The sequence below is a fragment of the Chelmon rostratus genome, chromosome 8 (assembly GCF_017976325.1).
Source record: "Chelmon rostratus isolate fCheRos1 chromosome 8, fCheRos1.pri, whole genome shotgun sequence".
In the NCBI taxonomy this organism is placed as follows: Eukaryota; Metazoa; Chordata; class Actinopteri; order Chaetodontiformes; family Chaetodontidae; genus Chelmon; species Chelmon rostratus.
The window spans coordinates 3,647,707-3,666,649 of record NC_055665.1 but is presented as its reverse complement, the minus strand read 5'-3'; the positions used below and the strand labels follow the sequence as shown (position 1 = coordinate 3,666,649).

Sequence of the window (18,943 nt, the reverse complement as noted above, 5' to 3'; positions counted from 1 at the left end):
CTTCATTTCTCTCCTCTGGATTTGCTCAAATGTCTTTTCTCCTTCTCTCACCTTGTGGATGGTTGTCTGCACCTCCATCTCCTCTTCCTCGCCTCCTCCTTCTTCCTTTTCCTCCTCCTGGACTCTTTTCTGATCCCCAAACTGCCTCTTATCTTTCCAAACCTCTTTTTCATTATCCAAACCCCCAAATCCCCCTTTTTACTTCCTCTCCCCCTTTTGTCGTCCTTTCTTACTTTACATTTTCATCTCTCACCTACTTCCTTTTATCTAAATTTCCAAACCTCCTTCTGCTTAATGTCTCCACCTTTTCTTTCCTTTCCTCTCACACCATATTTGTTTTCCTCCACCTTTCGCTCATCTTCCACTCCACATCCTCCCCTCCACTCCTCCCTCTCACCCCCCTCCATCTTCCGACACCCAGCAGTAAGTACCGGCCTACATCGGAGCAGCACAATGATAATTTCTCGCTGTCCACCATCGCTGAGGGCTCCCACCCAAATGTAAGGAAACTGTGCGACACCCCTCCTAACGTCCCTCATGCCCGTGCATTGGCTTACTATGATAACATTATCTGTCAGGTAACGTGGTTCTCGCCTCTCTCTCTCTCACCCCTTTTTCTGCATCTCCCCTGCAAACCCTGCCCGGGCCCCCAGACCCCGCCCTCGCCTTCCCCCTAATGCATGGGCATGAGTATTCTCCGAGGTGTGCAACACTAAGGAGGGAGATGGTCGGGGTAGAAGTGCGGGGAAGGATGGCGGGAGTTTTCTCATGTGGCGAGGGAAATACGAATGCAAGGGGATGAGAAAGAAAAGTACAGGATTTACATAGAAAGTATTCATATTCTAGACATACAGTAGATTAAACCTTATACAGTGGAAGAAGGTAAATAAGGTTATTAATAGCATAAAGAATATATATGTAGGTGTGTGCGTGTCTAGGTAGTCATTGGTTTCCATTCATTTCCTTCAGGCCTTTCAAACTCTTGACGCTTATTTGAGTTATTATTAACCATTATTTTCAATATCAATGAATCTCTTGGCTGAATCACATGGAGTTATACAGAATACACCTGCAGGTAGTCAGCAGAAATGTTTTATACGAATACCTGACAGGTTGGTCTGATCCGTCAGGTTCAAACCTTGACACCAGACGTGCGCACATACCGTTCATACACACACAAAGAGCTGAATGTGCACATGAACGAGTGTGAAATGGCACAAAAAAAGCACTCAGGTTAGAACCTGCTGCTTTTAAATGGAAAAGAGCACAGGTGTATCTACCTGTGGGAAAATCAGGGATAAAAAGAAGACAAAGAAAAATCACTCAACCTTTTTCGCACTCAGCCTGACAAAAAGCAGGAGGGTAAGTATGAACTGTAAGAACTCAAAGCAACAAGTATGCAATAGCAGCTGAGCCCCTGCAGCATGTTACCATGGCAACACGGTGGCTGTCAGGTCTCATAGTTTCATCCTGTTTATTGATTTAGTTCCCCGGGGTTTATTGTTTATTGATCCTATTATAAAGGTGACGGCAACACACACACACACAAGAGATGATAAAAAGTATGTGAATGCCATAACTAGTTATTTTAGGGCTATCACACACACCCTGCTAGTTCATTTTGGCTGAACAGTGTTCAGGAAACGCTTGATTAATTGCTGGCAAAGAGAAGATGCAGCATAAACCAGCTCAGTGTTTGAATCAGGACACTAACACGGCAAAGGCTGGAGGTGAAATTCCCCCTGAAGCCATGGACTGTCCTCGCTGTGCAGCTAGCACACCACCGTGACTTTAAAAGAAAACTCCCACAATCCTTTGCTGCGACCCCTGCCCACCCCATCTCTTTCAAACCTGCTCTCTCTTTGATCACCTCTTGCATCGATATGTCATGGCATTCCTGCTCTGTCGCTAACATGCGCCACCCGGTGGCCATGTCAGCCACTGCGGCTCTGCTTTGCTATCTGTTTTCAAACCTATAACATAATGTCTGCTTTACTTGTTTATCCTGAACATGGGTGGGGGCTGTGGGAGGGACTGTTATGATGGTTTATTGTGGTTTTCTGGCGGGAGGTAGGGGAAGGATTGATGCCTCAAACAGGTAAGCTAAAGGTGTGGGCCATTCGGGAGAAGTGGCTGGGGTTGTCAGGATAAACATCTGAGATGCAACGGCTCGCGGCTGCCTGCGGGTGGCAGCAGAGAGCCGACAGGTGCCTCATTAGCTGAAGCATGGGTAGCTAGTCGCGGCAATGCTATCGTTGTAGCAGCATGGGTAGTTCTAGTGCTACAACGAATGTAGAGTTTATTTTGTTCTGACTTGTTTTTGTTTCTAGGATGTGGTACCACCCTCTAACAACTCCATCAGTAGTTCTGTTGTAAAGCTACAGCAGCTAGTTGTTTCTATGTAACTCTCATTTATTTCATGCTAGCTCAAGTTTTAGAAATCTCATTCCTTTAGAAACAAGTGTCTCGTTTTAACCACAACCAAAAACCATTTCCACTGCCCTGACCGACAAGAAATCCAAACAGAATAATAAAGAATATCCATCATCACCTCCGAATAACATCTCTAAAATGTCGCATTCCTAACTCCACCTATCACACACCACCTATCACAGACCCCAAAACCCCCTCTCATCCACTGGATTGAATAGTATTTGTAAATGCTTTAGCTGGTTTGTTTTAGCACACTTAAAGGTACCCTGTGAAGCTTTTGACCACTACTACTGCTATGGGGCAGAGTTATGATGAGTTTTGCTTGCATCAGACTCAAAGGATGAGCGTTCTGCTTTCAGTTTCATGCTGTTCCACTGATTGACAGTTGGTGGCAGTAATGTGGCAGAAATGGAGCAATGTGCCAGAAGGGCAGGGAAGAAGACAAGCTAGCTGCAAGCTAGCAAACATAGATGTAAGCAATGCACATTTTTAAAAATCTTAATTGAATCTGCTTTGCAAATGCTTTATGAAGAAGGAAATGTACTCGGCGTGTTTGTGTTATATCAAGGATACACAAAAACTGCACAGGGTACCTTTAAATAAAAATACAGTTGGGTTTCGAGTCACAGTTCTGTTTTGGATCAAATATTTCAATCCGTATAGAGCTGAATCTGGACATCTGGAGCAAGAAACCTGTGAAAAGTAGTGTGTAAAAGTTAGGTTATCAAAATGAGGTGTTTCTGCCTTCTAAGCCAGCAAAAGTTTGTTAAAAAACAACTGAATCTTTCAGTTCTAGTTATTTCTAACTTTAGTTATGTACACATGTTGAAAGCTAAACCCAGATAGATTTTGGATTTGAAAGGATTTACTCAGCAGATTGGATTCTAAATTCATGTTCAATACAACGGTCTTGAACCCCAACCCTTGTGATAAATTGACAGCCTTTCTTGGCATATCTGCGTGGTCCAGATGTGTCGCACTCTGACCTCCTGTTCATCCATTTAGCCTGAAACAAACAGAACAGATCTCCAAATACTATTCAGCCCAGGTTTGTTTTCTAACACGTGTTCCAGCCTCATATAAAACTCACTTAGACATATACAGTAGGCTTCCCCCAAACAAAAAACATGCCAACTCACCAATTCTCCCCAAAATACACCCACCAATAAAGCGACAACCTCAGTTCCCTTCCAAACTAATATCCCAATCTCTCAGTGGTGGAGAACTCACCAGAAATATCCAAACGAGCGTTTGCTGTGGTAACACAGAACAATGGCCAGACATCAGCAGAGTCTGTGTTCGAACAGTCGGTTTCTACCTCAGAGATGCTGTAGCCAGCTGGGAATATCAGCTGTCGTCTGAAAGGAAGTCTAGTTCCTCCTACTATTGGTCTCTGTCTCCAACGCTCAGTCTCTCTCTGTCTGTTTTATCTGTCTGATTCTATCTCCTCCTGTCTGCCTCCTCTTTCTCTCCCCATCTTTCTCGCTACTTAATCTCTCTTTATCGTCTCTGATCTCCCACTCACCTTCTCTCTTTCTGTCCTCTTCGATCAGCCTCTCCTCATCCTCCCGCTTTCTCTGTCCGTCTCTACCTGTCTTTCTCTGAGGATGCCTTGTATGGTTTTGAGGAGTATAACCCTTTGCCCCATCCCCCTCCCCTCAGAAAACCATGAGCAGATACACCTGGGAGTGTAAGACCAAAGAGGAGTCCGACTGTGAGGTAAGACCAAATCCCAAATGTCAGATAGTCCCGCCCCCCTCTCTCACCTTCCCAAACAGCTCTCTCATTGTTACTGTGGCCCTGTCAATCACCCTTTCTCAGCTCTCAGTGGACCGAGTCTTACCCCCGTCACCAAATAAATAAAGACAAAAAAATGAATATCATAAAGTCATGGCAAGAGACAGATCCATACACATGATGTCACAATTAGAACGCAACTCATTACTTTAATAGACATGTTAAATCAGGTTTACCAACACGTTTTAGCAGATATTTAGTAAATATATACAAAAAGAGTAAATTATGAGCTTCAGTTAAGGATACAGAGCACCACATCTTGTTTACATCACATTAAAGGATTGCTTCACATTCTTTAAAGTCCGTCTTAAAGGGGAACCATAAAAGTCTGCTCACAGGTCCTGGTATTGATTAGTGTTTGCAGCGCAGTTGTTTTCTGCTGTTTTATAAGATCATGAAACTGTCCCTTGAAGAGCCAGGAAGGTAAAATCCAAACCCAGTCGTAAACATACATAAAAACTGCATCGGTCCTGCGGCAGGAAGCTGTTGACCTTGTGAGGACCTTGTCACATGTTGAGACTGATGATGCACACCTTACCTACACACACACACACACACACACACACACACACACACACACACACACGCTGAGTTAATGACTGAAACAAGAAAACCCCAGCAGCCAACATGTCCTCATACTGAAACGACAGAATGGCTCGTCTGCCAATGACAACGTATATGATCGTTGAAGAGCACCAGCGTGTGCATACTCAGAGAACTGGAGTTACATCCAGTAAAGTACTATTTAGCATTGCGAAACGGACACAGCTATTTTAGGTTTAGGTACCAAAACTACTTGGTTATGTTACAAAAAGATCATGGTTTGGGGTTAAAAACAATACTTCAGTTACGTACGTAAGCTAACTTACGTCACATAATTGACGTCAGTTAAGTATGTGACGTAAGTTTTGGTGAGTTTTGGTTTCACATGGGACATTAACAGCAGTCTACTGGGTGAAAGTCCTGTGTTTGTTTGACCCATCCATCCACCCACCTCATCCACGTGGATCTGATACTACGTCACCTGACTTCCTCCTTTGCTCCCGTCATAATTACTACAGCTACCAGACGTCACCGCCTAACAAAAAACATAAATGTGGGTCACAAAAGCTTCTTGCACAGACAACCTATACGTGCAGTTGGTGGAGAGAACATTAAATTTACAGAGAATCAGAACGACACACAAACAAAGAAAAAGACAAAAAACAAAACACATGCACACAGACATTTTGCATACAGCCAACGCACACACACACACACACACACACACACACACTAGTCTTTTCTACACAATAACACAAAAGCACTTATGTTTCCCTGCAGTAATAGAAGTCTTTGGGCTTCATTCACTGTAGCAAATTGAACTCTCTCGTCCTCAATCTTCCCTCCACAGTAGTTCAGCACACGGTTTCCTCTGCTGCAAACGGTGAATGGAATTGGGTTTTTTTGTCTGTCAATACTAAACAAATCCAACACAGAGAAAGAATTGACTGCGCAGAGCTGGTCGCTATTTCTAAGACAATTTCATTTTCATCGAATGAATCAGCTCTCATCAAAGCTGAACTGACCCTAAAGTCTAAAACCTGCAGACGGGCAGTGATATAGTGCATTTAAAAATTAGTAAACTGCATCTTTATTTTGAACACATTCATATAATCGTTTATGCAGTTAAATCAGAAAATACCGGGACCATTTGGAGCGACCAGATTCTGTGGTTTCTTATTAATCCCATCATTAATGAGATGATCTGAAGAATATTTTTTTTGAAAGTTGTATGTTTTCTCCACATTTGTTTCCTGTTGATGTGCTTTTCCTGCACAGCACTCACAGGAAATCAGCTGTCAGTCACACAGCATGAGCGGTGCTATGACATATTTCTCTTTGGACTTTTGGCTGTTAGCATGAGCAGCACTGTGGCTATTGCTGCAGACTTTCCAAGCAATTTAAAGGATGTCACTTTCTTTGTCAGCCTTCAAGTTGCAGAGTTTTCAAAGGAGAAACTGCAAAGTTTATCTTGAGATGTGAGATGAATGTTAAACTTTTAAGACAAACGAGACCCAGACTTTGCATCATGTCAGTGACAGAACTCATTTTATGTACACTCAGCTCTTATTTAAAAATGTCACGTCCAGTTGTTATTGATGGAGTGATTCATAACGTCCCTGTATAAACTGCATCTACTCTACTCTCACTTCAAGTCAAGAGGCTGCGCCAGTCACACATTTTCATGAGTCCATTTAAAAATGAAGGTTTGACCAGTCCTTCTTATAGTCCTTTTATTTGTCTGCACACAAACGCAGACATGCACAGGAACTGGACACAAACACACTCCTGAATACAAACACAAATATGTACTGAGAGAAAAGAGCCAGTCAGTAAACAAACATCACAAACAAGTACAGGCAGGGTAACACACACACACACACACAAACACAAATATTTTAATCCGAGATTTATGCACCCGAGCATAAAAAATTCCAAAAGCTAACAAACACGCAGGTGTACTGACTCTCAAACAGTGTAAATTCAAAACACATCTAATCAGCTGCAGGGAAATAACTGAATAAAAACACTGATCCAGACACAAACACAAGCTCTCAGAACACCTGCCACAGACAAATGATAAGCTTAGCAACATATACACGTAGTATCGTCAAATGGATTCACACTTCCCATAATCCCATTGCTCCAGACTAAGAAGTTTGTTTTCATCCAATAAATATTTCTTTTCTACTCAACTTGAAGTCCCTCTGCAAGATTTGCACATTTCTATATTTCTTTAAATAGTAGTTTAACAAGACAAATGCCTGCTGGCCAATCAAAAGCCTGAAATAAGATATTAACAGCAGGCTACCTGCAATGAGGCGAAGGCATGACCCAATAACGACAGAGGAGATAACAGCTGTACAAGTCGAAAGCTCTGTTTCCCTGTCAACACTGCAAACAGGGTTTCTAACTATCTTCACCTTGGAAAGAGTTTTCCAAAAGCTCCATTTTCCACGAGCTAAAAATGAATTTGAGTGTGGACGAACGGCCAAAATGTACAGAAAAAGTTTTTACAGCAATCTGTGTACATGTGGGCTAGGCATTAGAGTCCACAGCATGCTCATGCAGCTGTGAGGCTAATTGCATGCATTCATTAGCATGCATTCAAACATTAGCATGCTTGCAAATTAACTGATACTGATTAGCTTTAAAGACAAAGTACGGCTAATTGTTGGGAATGCCCTTAGTTTACAGATATTTATTCATAAACCAAAATATTAGATAAATCTGAATTTTCACCTGATGGTGGCGCAAGATGAAAAGTCCAGTGAAAAGTGTGGTGGACTGTCCCTAAAGCTGCACTGCTAATGTGGCTAATAAAAACAACAAAAAAGATAATTTCAATACGGTTATTTCATTTTTTTTACATACAAAAATGTGTGACCTCAAAGATGCACATTTTAAACATCTACATACTGAGATTTTAAGAAGATTAATATGTTTTTAAAGGGTTTTTGCAGAATCTTCTGCTGTGTCTCTGAACTAGCTCATGTAGCACCTGTAAGCAAACCTAAAATCCACCCTCACCAGCCCACTAAAACACAAAAGGACATTAGCGACTGTCCATGTGCCTCCATCATCATCATCATCAGAACCCTGTTTATCTCTGTTCCCACTCCCCCCAAAATGACACCCACTCTAAAGTCCTCGTGACTCTGTGCCTCCCACCCACCGCCCGCCCCCCTCCTCCACCCATGCACAACGATGAAATCCAACAAACAAAAACATTTTCCAGTTTCACGCTGACGGGAGGACAGAGGGCCCCTATCCCGTAACCATGGAAGTGACGTATCCACACGTCCTGCCTGAAGTTACTATCTAGGCCAACAGCCAGCGGGTAAATGCTCTCACTGCTCTTCCTTTCTAAAAGTGCCATTGAATTCAAATGCAAACATTCACTTAGGATGTGTTTATAAATGGCACAGGCCTCAGGGTCTGGAATTTGATGTGTGTGTGAATGAATGTGTCTACCTCGTGTGTTTGTCTGCAAGGGTGTGTATGCGCCTGTGTGTGTGTGTGTGTGTGGCGAGGAGGCGCAGACGGACGCCCCAGGATGCCTGGGCGCAGCAGGGTCGATGATGCCATGCAATATTAATGGGGATAAGAGGCTGGAAAAACAGAGCTAAAATGGACTCCGCAATCAATTTGTTCCCTCTGACCTTAATTAAATTCAGATGAATTGAAGCCTTTTTAAAACACGTTGTTGTTTTTTCCCCCCAGCGACTGCTTGGGCATGTATGACGGTGGTACCCACAGATAAAAGGCCGGGGTGGAGGGTTTATTTGTCTTTTTGTTTTGGGCCAGCGAGTGGAAGGAGGAGGTGAAGCAGGAGGAGATGAGGCGTTGTGCATGAGCGATCATTACTGAACATGGGGGCATACTGTTAGGGTCTTGCATGTGGATGTGCATGTGCTTCCTGTGTTGCCTGAAAGGGGGGTTGGGGGTGTTGATGGTGTCGCTCATGCATCTCACCTCACTGTCTCCTGAACCAAACACAACATGCCATCCGAGCATGATGATTATCAAACAGTGGAGCCATTAAACCACTGAAATGGCTGCTACTGAAGCTGTTTTTGCTCGAAGTAACAAAACAATAGCTGCAATTTGATTTTGCTGAATATTTTATGGTATTTTGCTGCATTCTTGCAGCCTCTAAAGTATCATACCAGTGCTTCTTTATACAGGTCGTAGCCCTTTTACTACAAATCTATATTTATCACCAAACAATGCTGCTGTGTTTTAGGAACTTGAATGTATGTCAGGGATCCGTTGGTTTCCATTCATTTCTGTGCAATTTGAAGATCTATTTGTTCCATCACCGCAAAGTCTGCATACATTTTTGCGACATTATTATAAAGCTGTGTGCAGTATGTAGAAGTTCTACAATATACTGTATTTTTTTTTCCACAGCAGATATTTTGACTTGTCATAGTGAAAAACAAAGAAACAGGCGTCGCTAATATGATTAACAATGTCTCTGTTCTATTCAAGTGTCCCCGTAAGCCATGACAGCATGAGCCAGCATGAACAAAACCAGGACCCTGAGGCTGAAGCAGCTAAATGGAATTCAGACATTATTCAATTTTTTAGCAAGACCTGTGCTTTTCTCAGTGTGACCTGTCAACACGTCTTCTACAAAAAAAAAGGCTTTTATCTTTGCTGTGATGGATTACGCAAGTCAAAGTTTCAAGAGCCTGCCTGCTGATTTTCACACTGTTCAGAAATGAATGGAAATCAATGGCTAAATGGAACAATAGAAGTCATAGATCCAAAATATCTAAAACTGTAAAGCAAGCAATCAGAAAAGGTCGGACAAAATGTGAAGGTTTGTAGTTCAGGAGCTGAAACACACTGGTGTGGTTCTTTAAAGCATGAAAATCTGATGGCGTGCATGAAAAATCCAAAACTCTGGGATTCTTCAAAAACATGTTGAGCCGCAGCTCATCTTTATTTCATTCAGCCCAGACAAGAACTTCGATGTTGGGCGATTCTGCAAGACACCGGATTACGTTCAATGACAACGATTTTTTGGAACATTTTTCGAAAATCTTCCTTCCTAAAATATCTGCACAACTTCGGTAGAAGCGTAAACAATGGTTCAGGTATAGTTTGAGCAAAGGTTAGAGGAATATTGTGGTAAAAGCAGGTCTGTGATGGGATGTGAACATCTGTATGAAAGTCAGACTCAGTCCACACCCTTACCTCCAATCTCATCTCATCTGGGACAGACTACTTCCTGAAGTGGCCCTAAATTTTAGCATTGGATGCAGTTGCAGAATTGTCCATTATGGAGATATTTCCTTGGGATAAAGGGCTGGTTTTAAACATAGTTTTTGAGGAACTCCAGTTCTGATTGGTTGGTCAGAATTAGCTAGAAAGGCTTTGAAAGAATTCAAAAGTAAAGTTTTCATAGCAGGGTCAAAGTTGCTACTGAGCTTGAAACTTGTTGTGGTTCTAACTGTACGTTCTGCCCCCACCCCTCCACCTCCACCCCTCCCTGGATAGGATGATCCTAATTCCCAGAACAAGCTGGAGGACCCGGTGAAGGCCCCGACCAAGGAGGACGACTCCCTCAACATCCACAACTCTCTGACCCCCAAACACGAGAACCACAAGGTCCTGGGCGAGGAGAACTCCTCGGAGGTAAACTCACTGCAGAACAACATGATGTGAAAACAAAACAAAAAACAAAACCACCCAGCAACCTGACCACACGACACCGAAAACGACAAGGTGCGCCGGCAACGGGAGCCCCCAAATCCCTCCCCGCTCCCCGTCCGTCCGCTGCCGAGTGCGCCTAACCGGTCAACCAACCAACCAGCCTGCCAACGTACCAGCCAACCCAGTCTGCAACCGTCTCAGACACGGCAACACTGCCACCGAGCGGCCTGGGCCGCCGCAAAAATCGTACACCACCACCACCACCGCCACTGCCCCAGCTGAGAGTAACCCTCCACCCAGCCTCACCCTGCCGCCGCCTTGCAACCCCCCCTTACGTCCACTCACGCCCTGTTTCGCAGCCCTGCCCCCCTTGTTGCTGTCACTCTACTTCCCTTATCTCTCTTACCTGCACACACACACACACACACACACACACACACACACAGCGAAAAGATGAAAACATAAACACGGATATATGTATACACACACACACACACACACACACACACACACACACACACACACACCTTCCCCTGCCTGCATTGGTGTATTTTGTAAAAAGAAAGAAATCATACAGAAGTTTAAAACGTACGTAAAACGTCATTGTAAAAAAAAAAAAAACTTAAGATAAAGCTACTGAGAGGTTTTGATGTTTGTCTGACTAATCCAGTGAGTATGTATAAATATTGGAAAAAAAAAATTGCTTGGATTGATTTAAAAAGAAGCAACACAATGTGTCTTGGTTTTCATTGATGTGATTTCTAATCCTTTGATGTACTTGTTTTTTTGTTTTTTTTGTACTTTTTTGGGACTTGGAACAGAGAATAAACAAACAAGATTCAGACAGTTGTTGAAATAAACCTTTTTAACATGATCTCTGGTGGATCCTGTGTTTTCCTCGGCGTCGTCTCCCCCCTTCTTCCCCATAAACTCCAACACTCTCTGCATGGCTTTGAATGCAGCTTCTTAGATCCTTGTCATGAATGTGCTTCCCTGCTTCCACACAAACACACACACACACACACACACACACACACACACACACACACACAGGGTTGGACGCATTTACAGATCTCACTTTAATTGACTTTGATATGAGCTTGATGATTCATTCATGACCTTGACAAAAGCACAAGGTCCACTTGTTTGGCTTCTCCAGAGCTTTCGGCCACATCACACAGCCTTCATCCGCGGATGGAGTTGGCTCAGTTGTCATGGAGATGTTTAGTTATCCCATGACCACAATGAAACTAAGGTTACACGACAACAGCTAAACCATGTCAGCCTCATTGCAGTCTCCTCAATCTGCTGATGAAGTGCAAGAGATGTGGTTGAAAGCTGTGGAATAACCAAATAACTGGACCTTTTTTTCAGGTTAAAATGATGAATATGGATTTACATTTTAAAAAGGAGTTGTTCTGACTTGACCAATCACATCAAATGCAAAAACTTTGTACACTTTTGTTGCAGTTGGTTGATAGTTGATCCTTTATCAAGATTTTTGCCTCTTAACTGAACTCAGCAGAGTCATTACTCGCTCTTTGGGTTATGAGGGTAGATTACCAACTCCACAGCATGCCTTGGGACCCTAGAACTCCAGGCTTACTGTTTATGCTAATTTACCATGTAGCAACTATGCTCATTTAATTTAAATGTTTGTTGAGGAATATGCATCACTAAAACATCTTCAACTGACACGATGAGGGTGCATCTTGCTTCATTTTCTGCTAAGATGTTGCATATTCCTCATGGAAATATTGCACCACATACATAGATAACTTGAAACGTAAGTTTTTCACCAGCATCATGAGGAAGCAGGAGGTTTCAACCAGAGCCAGGTATGAAGTGTAAAGTCAGAAGGTCCATGATGTGAGTTTCATCGTCTCCAGAGTCGACAGCTGGTCTCCTGTTAGAAAATGTCTTCACAGCACATAAATCAGGGCTCCACGTACCAGTCTGCTGCTTCTGCATGTTTCCTGCCTCCAGAGACGCTTCCTGTTTCCAGCTGGACACACACACACACACACATACATGCAAATAAAGAACACTTATTGATGCACGTACATCATATGAGCAGTGAAAAACAGAATTAACAGCAAACCAACATGTGCAAACACATTTGTGTGCCTGTAAAGTGGCGTACAGCTCTGTGCACTCTGTACATATCAGACAGCTCTAGTTCAAATGATTGATACAAAATATAATCAAATAATAAGTTATGATGTATTACAATTGATTAACCTACCCATCAGAATATCAAAGGATTAGCTTCAACTTTACCAGCTGCAGCATTAAAGTTATGAAAATATTCATGCATCAATGATTATAATAGAAATCAAAAGCACTCATATAAATTATTCTGGAATTGGCCGTTCTGCATACTGAGTACATTTACTTTTGGTACTTAGAGTATATTTTAATGTTAATACTCTTTACAGCGGTATTTAAGTAAAAGCCCTGAGTCCTGGTGCTTCCACTATAAACATTTTGTAAATTTGGTGGCTGATGAAGCCCCATGACAGAAATGTTGTAATGAAATGACAGAGTACAAATGGGTGTATAGAAATGAACTCCTCATATTCATCCTAACACACACACACACACACACACACACTCCTCCCACACATGTTTCAGCTCTGCTCTATAGAACTCCTTTTTCTATTCAGGACGCTGAACTGGCACAATAGAGCACACACACACAAACACACATGCACACTTGCATTCATACATGCAGAAAGCATCTGTCAGTTTCCCATACTCACTGCCGCAAGCTTTCTCCAACACACACACACACACACACACACACATTCATATTTCTGTACTTGTGAGGACCCCCATTGACGTCATGCATTTGCCAGCACCGTACCCTAAACGAAACCAGAGGGCAAGTCCAAGTCAAGTCGACTCTTAAGTCATATGAGAAAAATCTGAGTCAACTCTCGAGTCATTCGAGACAAGCCTTCACTCAAGTCTCGTCTCTAGTGAGGTCTGAAGTCATTCTGAACAACTTCACATGCAGTTATTCAAGACAACTTGAAGTCTCAAGCCATTCCTGATGAGTCCCAAGTTCTACAAGTTGACTGTCAAGTCATTCAAGACATATTAAATTCAAGTTTCAAACCATTTGACACGTTGCAAGTCACTTGAGACAAATTGAAATCAGGTCTCAAGTCATTTGAGTCCAGTCTGAGGTGATCTGAGACAAGTCTAAGTCTCACGTGATTCAAGTCTCAAACCGACTGCCAAGGGGCAAGTCTAAGTCAAGTCACAAGTCTTCTTAAGCAAATTGCAATTCAAAGTCCAAGTCTTTCAGGTCTCTGAATGTTGACTAGTAAAATGATGCAGTATTTGAGCGTCTTTCTTAAAAGCTGTCAATTTGTTAGTCACATTTTAACATTCTGTGCAAGAGGGGGCTGAACAAAGTGTTCTGTCTCTCAGAAATGTCCTCACTCTAAGAGCATTAAACTCAAGCTGGTCCCCACAAGGATGGAAGCACAACAGCAACACACACATGATGTGATAAACACCCTGAAAGGGTCTCAGATGAGGCCGCCGTGCTGCCGGCCCTTTGTCGGGTTTCTCCTTTGGATCGCTGAGAAAGCGAAGGGTTAAACAGCGTTACTGTGGGGGACCCTTCCCAGGGTGTAGCGGTGCTGATGGGTGGAGGATGGGGGAAGGTCTGGGTGCACTTCTCTTTCTTCAAATAAATAAAGAGGGGCGGTAGTAGAGCATTTCAGCCCCCAGAAGGTTAAAGAAAAGACTTGTTTTAATCCAGAATAGGAAACAGCAGTAGGTGAGCTACAAATACAGCAACAACTGTGACTATGAGCCTCTTTTATTCCTGTCACACACACACACACACACACACACACTCGTAGAAGCTGGCACATGCTGCCGCCTGTGACTGCACATGCTCAAACACACCTACACACACACACGCACACACACACAATAAACGAGGGTCCTCTGAATTGAAACGGGCGAAGCCAGAAGTACCAGTGGATGCCATGGCAGCAAGTGTGTATTACATCAACAGTGAGGAGTGAGGCAGTGTGGGGGAGGTGCCGTCACCTCCCTGAGAGTAACACTGTGACAGAGTGAAGCTTTATGTGCTTGTTCAGAAGAAAATTTCAATTTACAGTGACTGAAACGCAATCAAAAATCACAACAAATTCTCATAAATACATGACGATCAACCAGAGAGTGTAGCTGATGGATCATTGTCTTTTTGTATATTTACATTTTATTTTGTCTCCATGTTTGATGCTGTGTGCTTATTGCCGTGGTGTCTCTTCTTTTCAGGGATCAGCTGTCAATCAAGCATTGTGGGAGGGACAGCATCCTCTCTTTCCTTTAATGTTCTGCGCCAAATGATTTTCAAAGCACACACTTTTTCTCTATTTCTGCCTTCAGCCACATGTAGCTCGTTGTCACCCCCAACAGCAATCTTCAAAAACACTCTCCTGAGAGGTTTTTCATTTTACAAACGCTGGCCTCATGCTGGACTGTAAGCAGGGCTAACAGAGCTATTTAACAGAGCTATCTCACCATAGAAGAAGTCAATGACAATACCTCTACTGGGTAGTGTCGGAAGAAGTATATATATATATATATATATATATACATATATACATATGTATATATGTACACACATATGTAGGTGTGTATATATCTATCTATATCTATATCTATATAGATATATAGATATATAAATGTATGTATAAATAATATGATATATATATATCATATCTTTAAGCAGCTTTTAATGTTGGAGCACATTTGGACTACTTTATATCCTGTTGTGTGGTTTAATCTACACCATATTATCGTACTTCAAAAACTGATCATATCTTTTGTTTGTAAATCTTAATTTTTTTTCGCCGGTTCGATTCCCCCCACCGGACTGGCAGAGAAATTTGGGTGTGGTGGAGTATCCCCTCCCCCTCCATTAGCCGGCTGATGTGCCCTTGAGCAAGGCACTTAACCCCCCTATATGCTCCCCAGGGCCTGATGCGGCAGCCCACTGCTCCTGTGTGTTCACTGCATGTTGCATGTGCATGTGTGTGTTTACAGTGATGGGTGAAATGCAAAGAATTATTTCCCAGTTTGGGATCAATAAAGTGATTAAAATTAAAATTAAAATTAAATTAAATTAAAGAAGTAACTTGTAGCTTCAACTAAAAATACAACATTTTCGCCTGAAATGTGCTGCAGCACAAATATAAAAGGGCATAAAATTTAGATATTCAAGTAATGTTAAAGTACGTTAAGTACAGTACTTGAGTATGTAAGTTACTTTCCACTACTGCTACTCTGTTTGTGACTTGTCTGTTTGTGAAACGGAGGAGATTTTACTGTTTGTAGATGTTTGGTTTGTGTAAAGTGAACTTTCAGAAGATAATCTTAAAACGACAGAATCCTATTTCACACTTCAGGTTTATCCAGTTTGGTCTTTGTTCAGTCAGGATGCTTATCGCCGCTGATGCTGAACTGCCCCCTTTTCCTTCTGTTTATCCCAAACAAAATGTTGTTGCAGTCAGAAATGTCTGAAGCTACCGCGCACCAAAGTCTGGCCCAGCAAAAGGAGAATGATAAAGCTCCATTTCCTCCACGCCAACTATCTAAAAACCCTTCTGTCATTGCGCAAGCTCATGAAAACACTTAATTAGAGAATAGAATTAAATACATAGTGAACAGCTCATGTAGAGATGACGCTTGCTAGTAGCACACCTGCATGTTCTGTAAATTCAGGAACAGAAATGTTGTGTCGTATCAGCTGATTAATGCTTTCCAGGAATTAGATAAACAAGGTCAAAGTCAGAGCTGTAAAATGTTGCACCAAATACTCTCACGGCGGCGTCAAAGATGATAATGGGAGCTTAGACGAGTTTAAAGGCACAACGTGGACGCCAGCATCATAACACCTGGCTCCTCGGCGTAAAGCTGCAGCTGGTTGATCCGTATTCGTGACAGCAGCAGAGGGAGTGTGAGTGTCCTCCATGTCCAGTGACCTTTACCAACACTTCCACCACATCCCTCTCCTCCGCTGTCCCCTTTTCACTCTCACTTATCTGCTGCCGGCGGCTGCTTTCATGCATCTTCAGACAGAGAGGGCGGCGTTGCCATGGAGACCCGCTCTGATGCTACAGCCTGAGCGGACGAGATCCAAACCCTGTGACCTCCGGGTTCCTCTGCCTTCGCACACCCACAGAGATTTGGATGGACGAGGCAGATTAAGTGACTCTTATGCAGCTTTACAGTCATCTAGTAATAAACTGTAGCATATCAGAGCATTAAAATGACTCTGGACTCCACATTAGGTTGAACGTTAAACCCTGCGATCTCCTCAGGCGACCCTAATCCTCTCCTACACAGCTGTCCAGCTGTCACTTACAGTTTCAGTCTCAGGGCACAGACACACAAGCACACACACATATGTGTTGACTTTGGTCACTTTGGGGAGCGCTGCATAGACTTATAATCATTTCCTGGAGACTTACCAAAACCATAACCACTGCGTGCCTAATCCTAACATAACATAACCAGAACTGACACAGAAATCAGCTTTTTCATAATTGGGGACTCAGTTTTTGTCCCCAATTAGCAGGTCTTCAGTCTGAAATGTGTCCTCATACACACACACACACACACACACACAGAGAGAGAGAGAGAGAGAGAGAGAGCACTGTCCTGTCAGATTTCAGTTTCTAGTCTTCATATCAGCAAAGAATCTAAATGTTAATACTGAAGACTTCATTTAGGGGCCCGCCCATCAATGATCAGGATATAACTTCTCAAAGTCGTGAATTCTGGATTTTACTGCATTCAATATTTTCAAATTAACAAAGGATCATGTGACTGTTTGTAGTCCCGTCATTTCACTCCAGCTTCATCACAGCCATCAAAACTGAGCTAAAAGGAGAGTGAATATTAGACTTTTGTCAGGGGGTCAGAAACATGACTCCAAAATAATGGGAATGCTGTGGCATCTGTTGGATATAGCAGGTTTAGATAAATGCGATAACATGAAAGAACCATGATAATGTTGGTGAGCTAATTTAACTATTCCATGAGTCGTTCAGTCCAGCGTTGTTTGGCTTGTGACCTTTTGTCACGTTAAATATGTCTATAAGTTGTTTGTTTTATCTGTTTATTCTTAATAACTAGAAAAGATAAAACTATCTGGTATTTCACAGCAAGAAATATGATGTTCTTCCTTCTTTCCTGTCCCATTTAACGTGTCATCACCCCTCACATTTATCTTTTGATCTCTTGATGGGGTCATAGGAACCACTTTTTTTAAAAAACCTGTAACATTAGTTTAATTTTTTTGTTGATGATGTTTTGGATGTAATAAACTGCAGACAAGTGTAGTGTAGTAAATAGTACAATATTTCCCTTAGTAGTAGTTGCAGTAGTAGTAGAGGTAGAGAGTAGCATAAAATGGAAATGGTCAAGTAGAGAACAAGTAGTAAAACCTCAAAATTATATTAAACAGTACTGTGGATAGACTGAGTTATTTTCATTTTGTCCAAAATCATGCAGCAGTGTGTGTTACTGCTGGTCTTTAAGCAGAGAAAAAGCTCTCTGGGGGCTGAAATGTGTGTGGATGGTATTAAGGGTATAAAGGGGCTTCAGGAAAAGAACTGGGTAACAGAGAACATGGTGAAGGCGTGTCAAGACTTTCTCTTTCTCTCTCTCTCTGCTCTTCCAAGTCAAACCTGCTGGGACTCGGGAGTCATCAGACGCCTGCGATTGGCTGACGATGTGGTGGAATGATGGTGTTAGGATCCTGAAGGGGCTGTTGTGATTGGCTGGGCAGATGCACACACATAGTAGCGCATGATGGAGGCACAAAAAGTCATGCATGTATGTATGCGGAAACAGACACATGAAAATGCTCAAATTAGCATAAAACATGCACGCATGCACATGTAGACACACATACACAACAAAACACGCACACAGTGACGCATGCGTGTGCACACAGGGGAAACTGCACTTAATTTAGAATTGCATGCATGCACGCATGCAAGCACACAGTGTGTCTTACAAAGTGTGTCTTACAAAGCCGCCTGAAAGAAGGGATTGAAACCAAAAGGGGAAGAGGAGAGAAGTGCGGGGGGGTGAAGACTAAATGAATCGTTCTGGCACCGTCTAGTTTACTAATGAGGCTCTGAGGAATGCTGCTGATCAGAACAGGAGCCTTTGGCTTCTTTCTGATGGAAATGTAGCAATACATTACCAGTGTGAAGCAGAGTAAACCCCCAGCACCCCCCCCCCCCCCCCCCCCCCCCCCCCCCCCCCCCCCCTGCCTGCCTCCGTCCTGCACTTCGTGTGAATGAGTGACTGGTTTGGCAGCAGGAGGGAAGTTTGATAGCAGCGACTTCAGAGGGCTGAGAGAGTGATGTGACCCAGCTGCTCGCTTCAGGGAAGACTGATGATGAAGATGACGATGAGGCTGTGTCACTAAATAAAGTGCCGTTCTTCTGTTGTTGTTGTGGTG

General features: G+C 42.7%; 1 protein-coding gene across 3 annotated transcripts in view; it reads left to right on the top strand.

The window, feature by feature from the left end:
- Positions 1–11,274, top strand: part of cspg5a (chondroitin sulfate proteoglycan 5a) — a 54,526-nt gene extending 43,252 nt beyond the window's left edge. Inside the window, exons 4-5 of one of the 3 annotated variants that reach the window (XM_041943168.1) lie at positions 422–500; positions 10,282–11,274. In XM_041943168.1, the coding sequence (XP_041799102.1) occupies positions 422–500; positions 10,282–10,449 (247 nt within the window). In that variant the 3' untranslated portion in view covers positions 10,450–11,274. Of the gene's footprint in view, positions 1–421; positions 579–10,281 lie in introns of all 3 variants that reach the window. The other 2 variants (XM_041943167.1, XM_041943169.1) reach the window with 2 other exon arrangements.
- Positions 11,275–18,943: the final 7,669 nt, after the last annotated feature.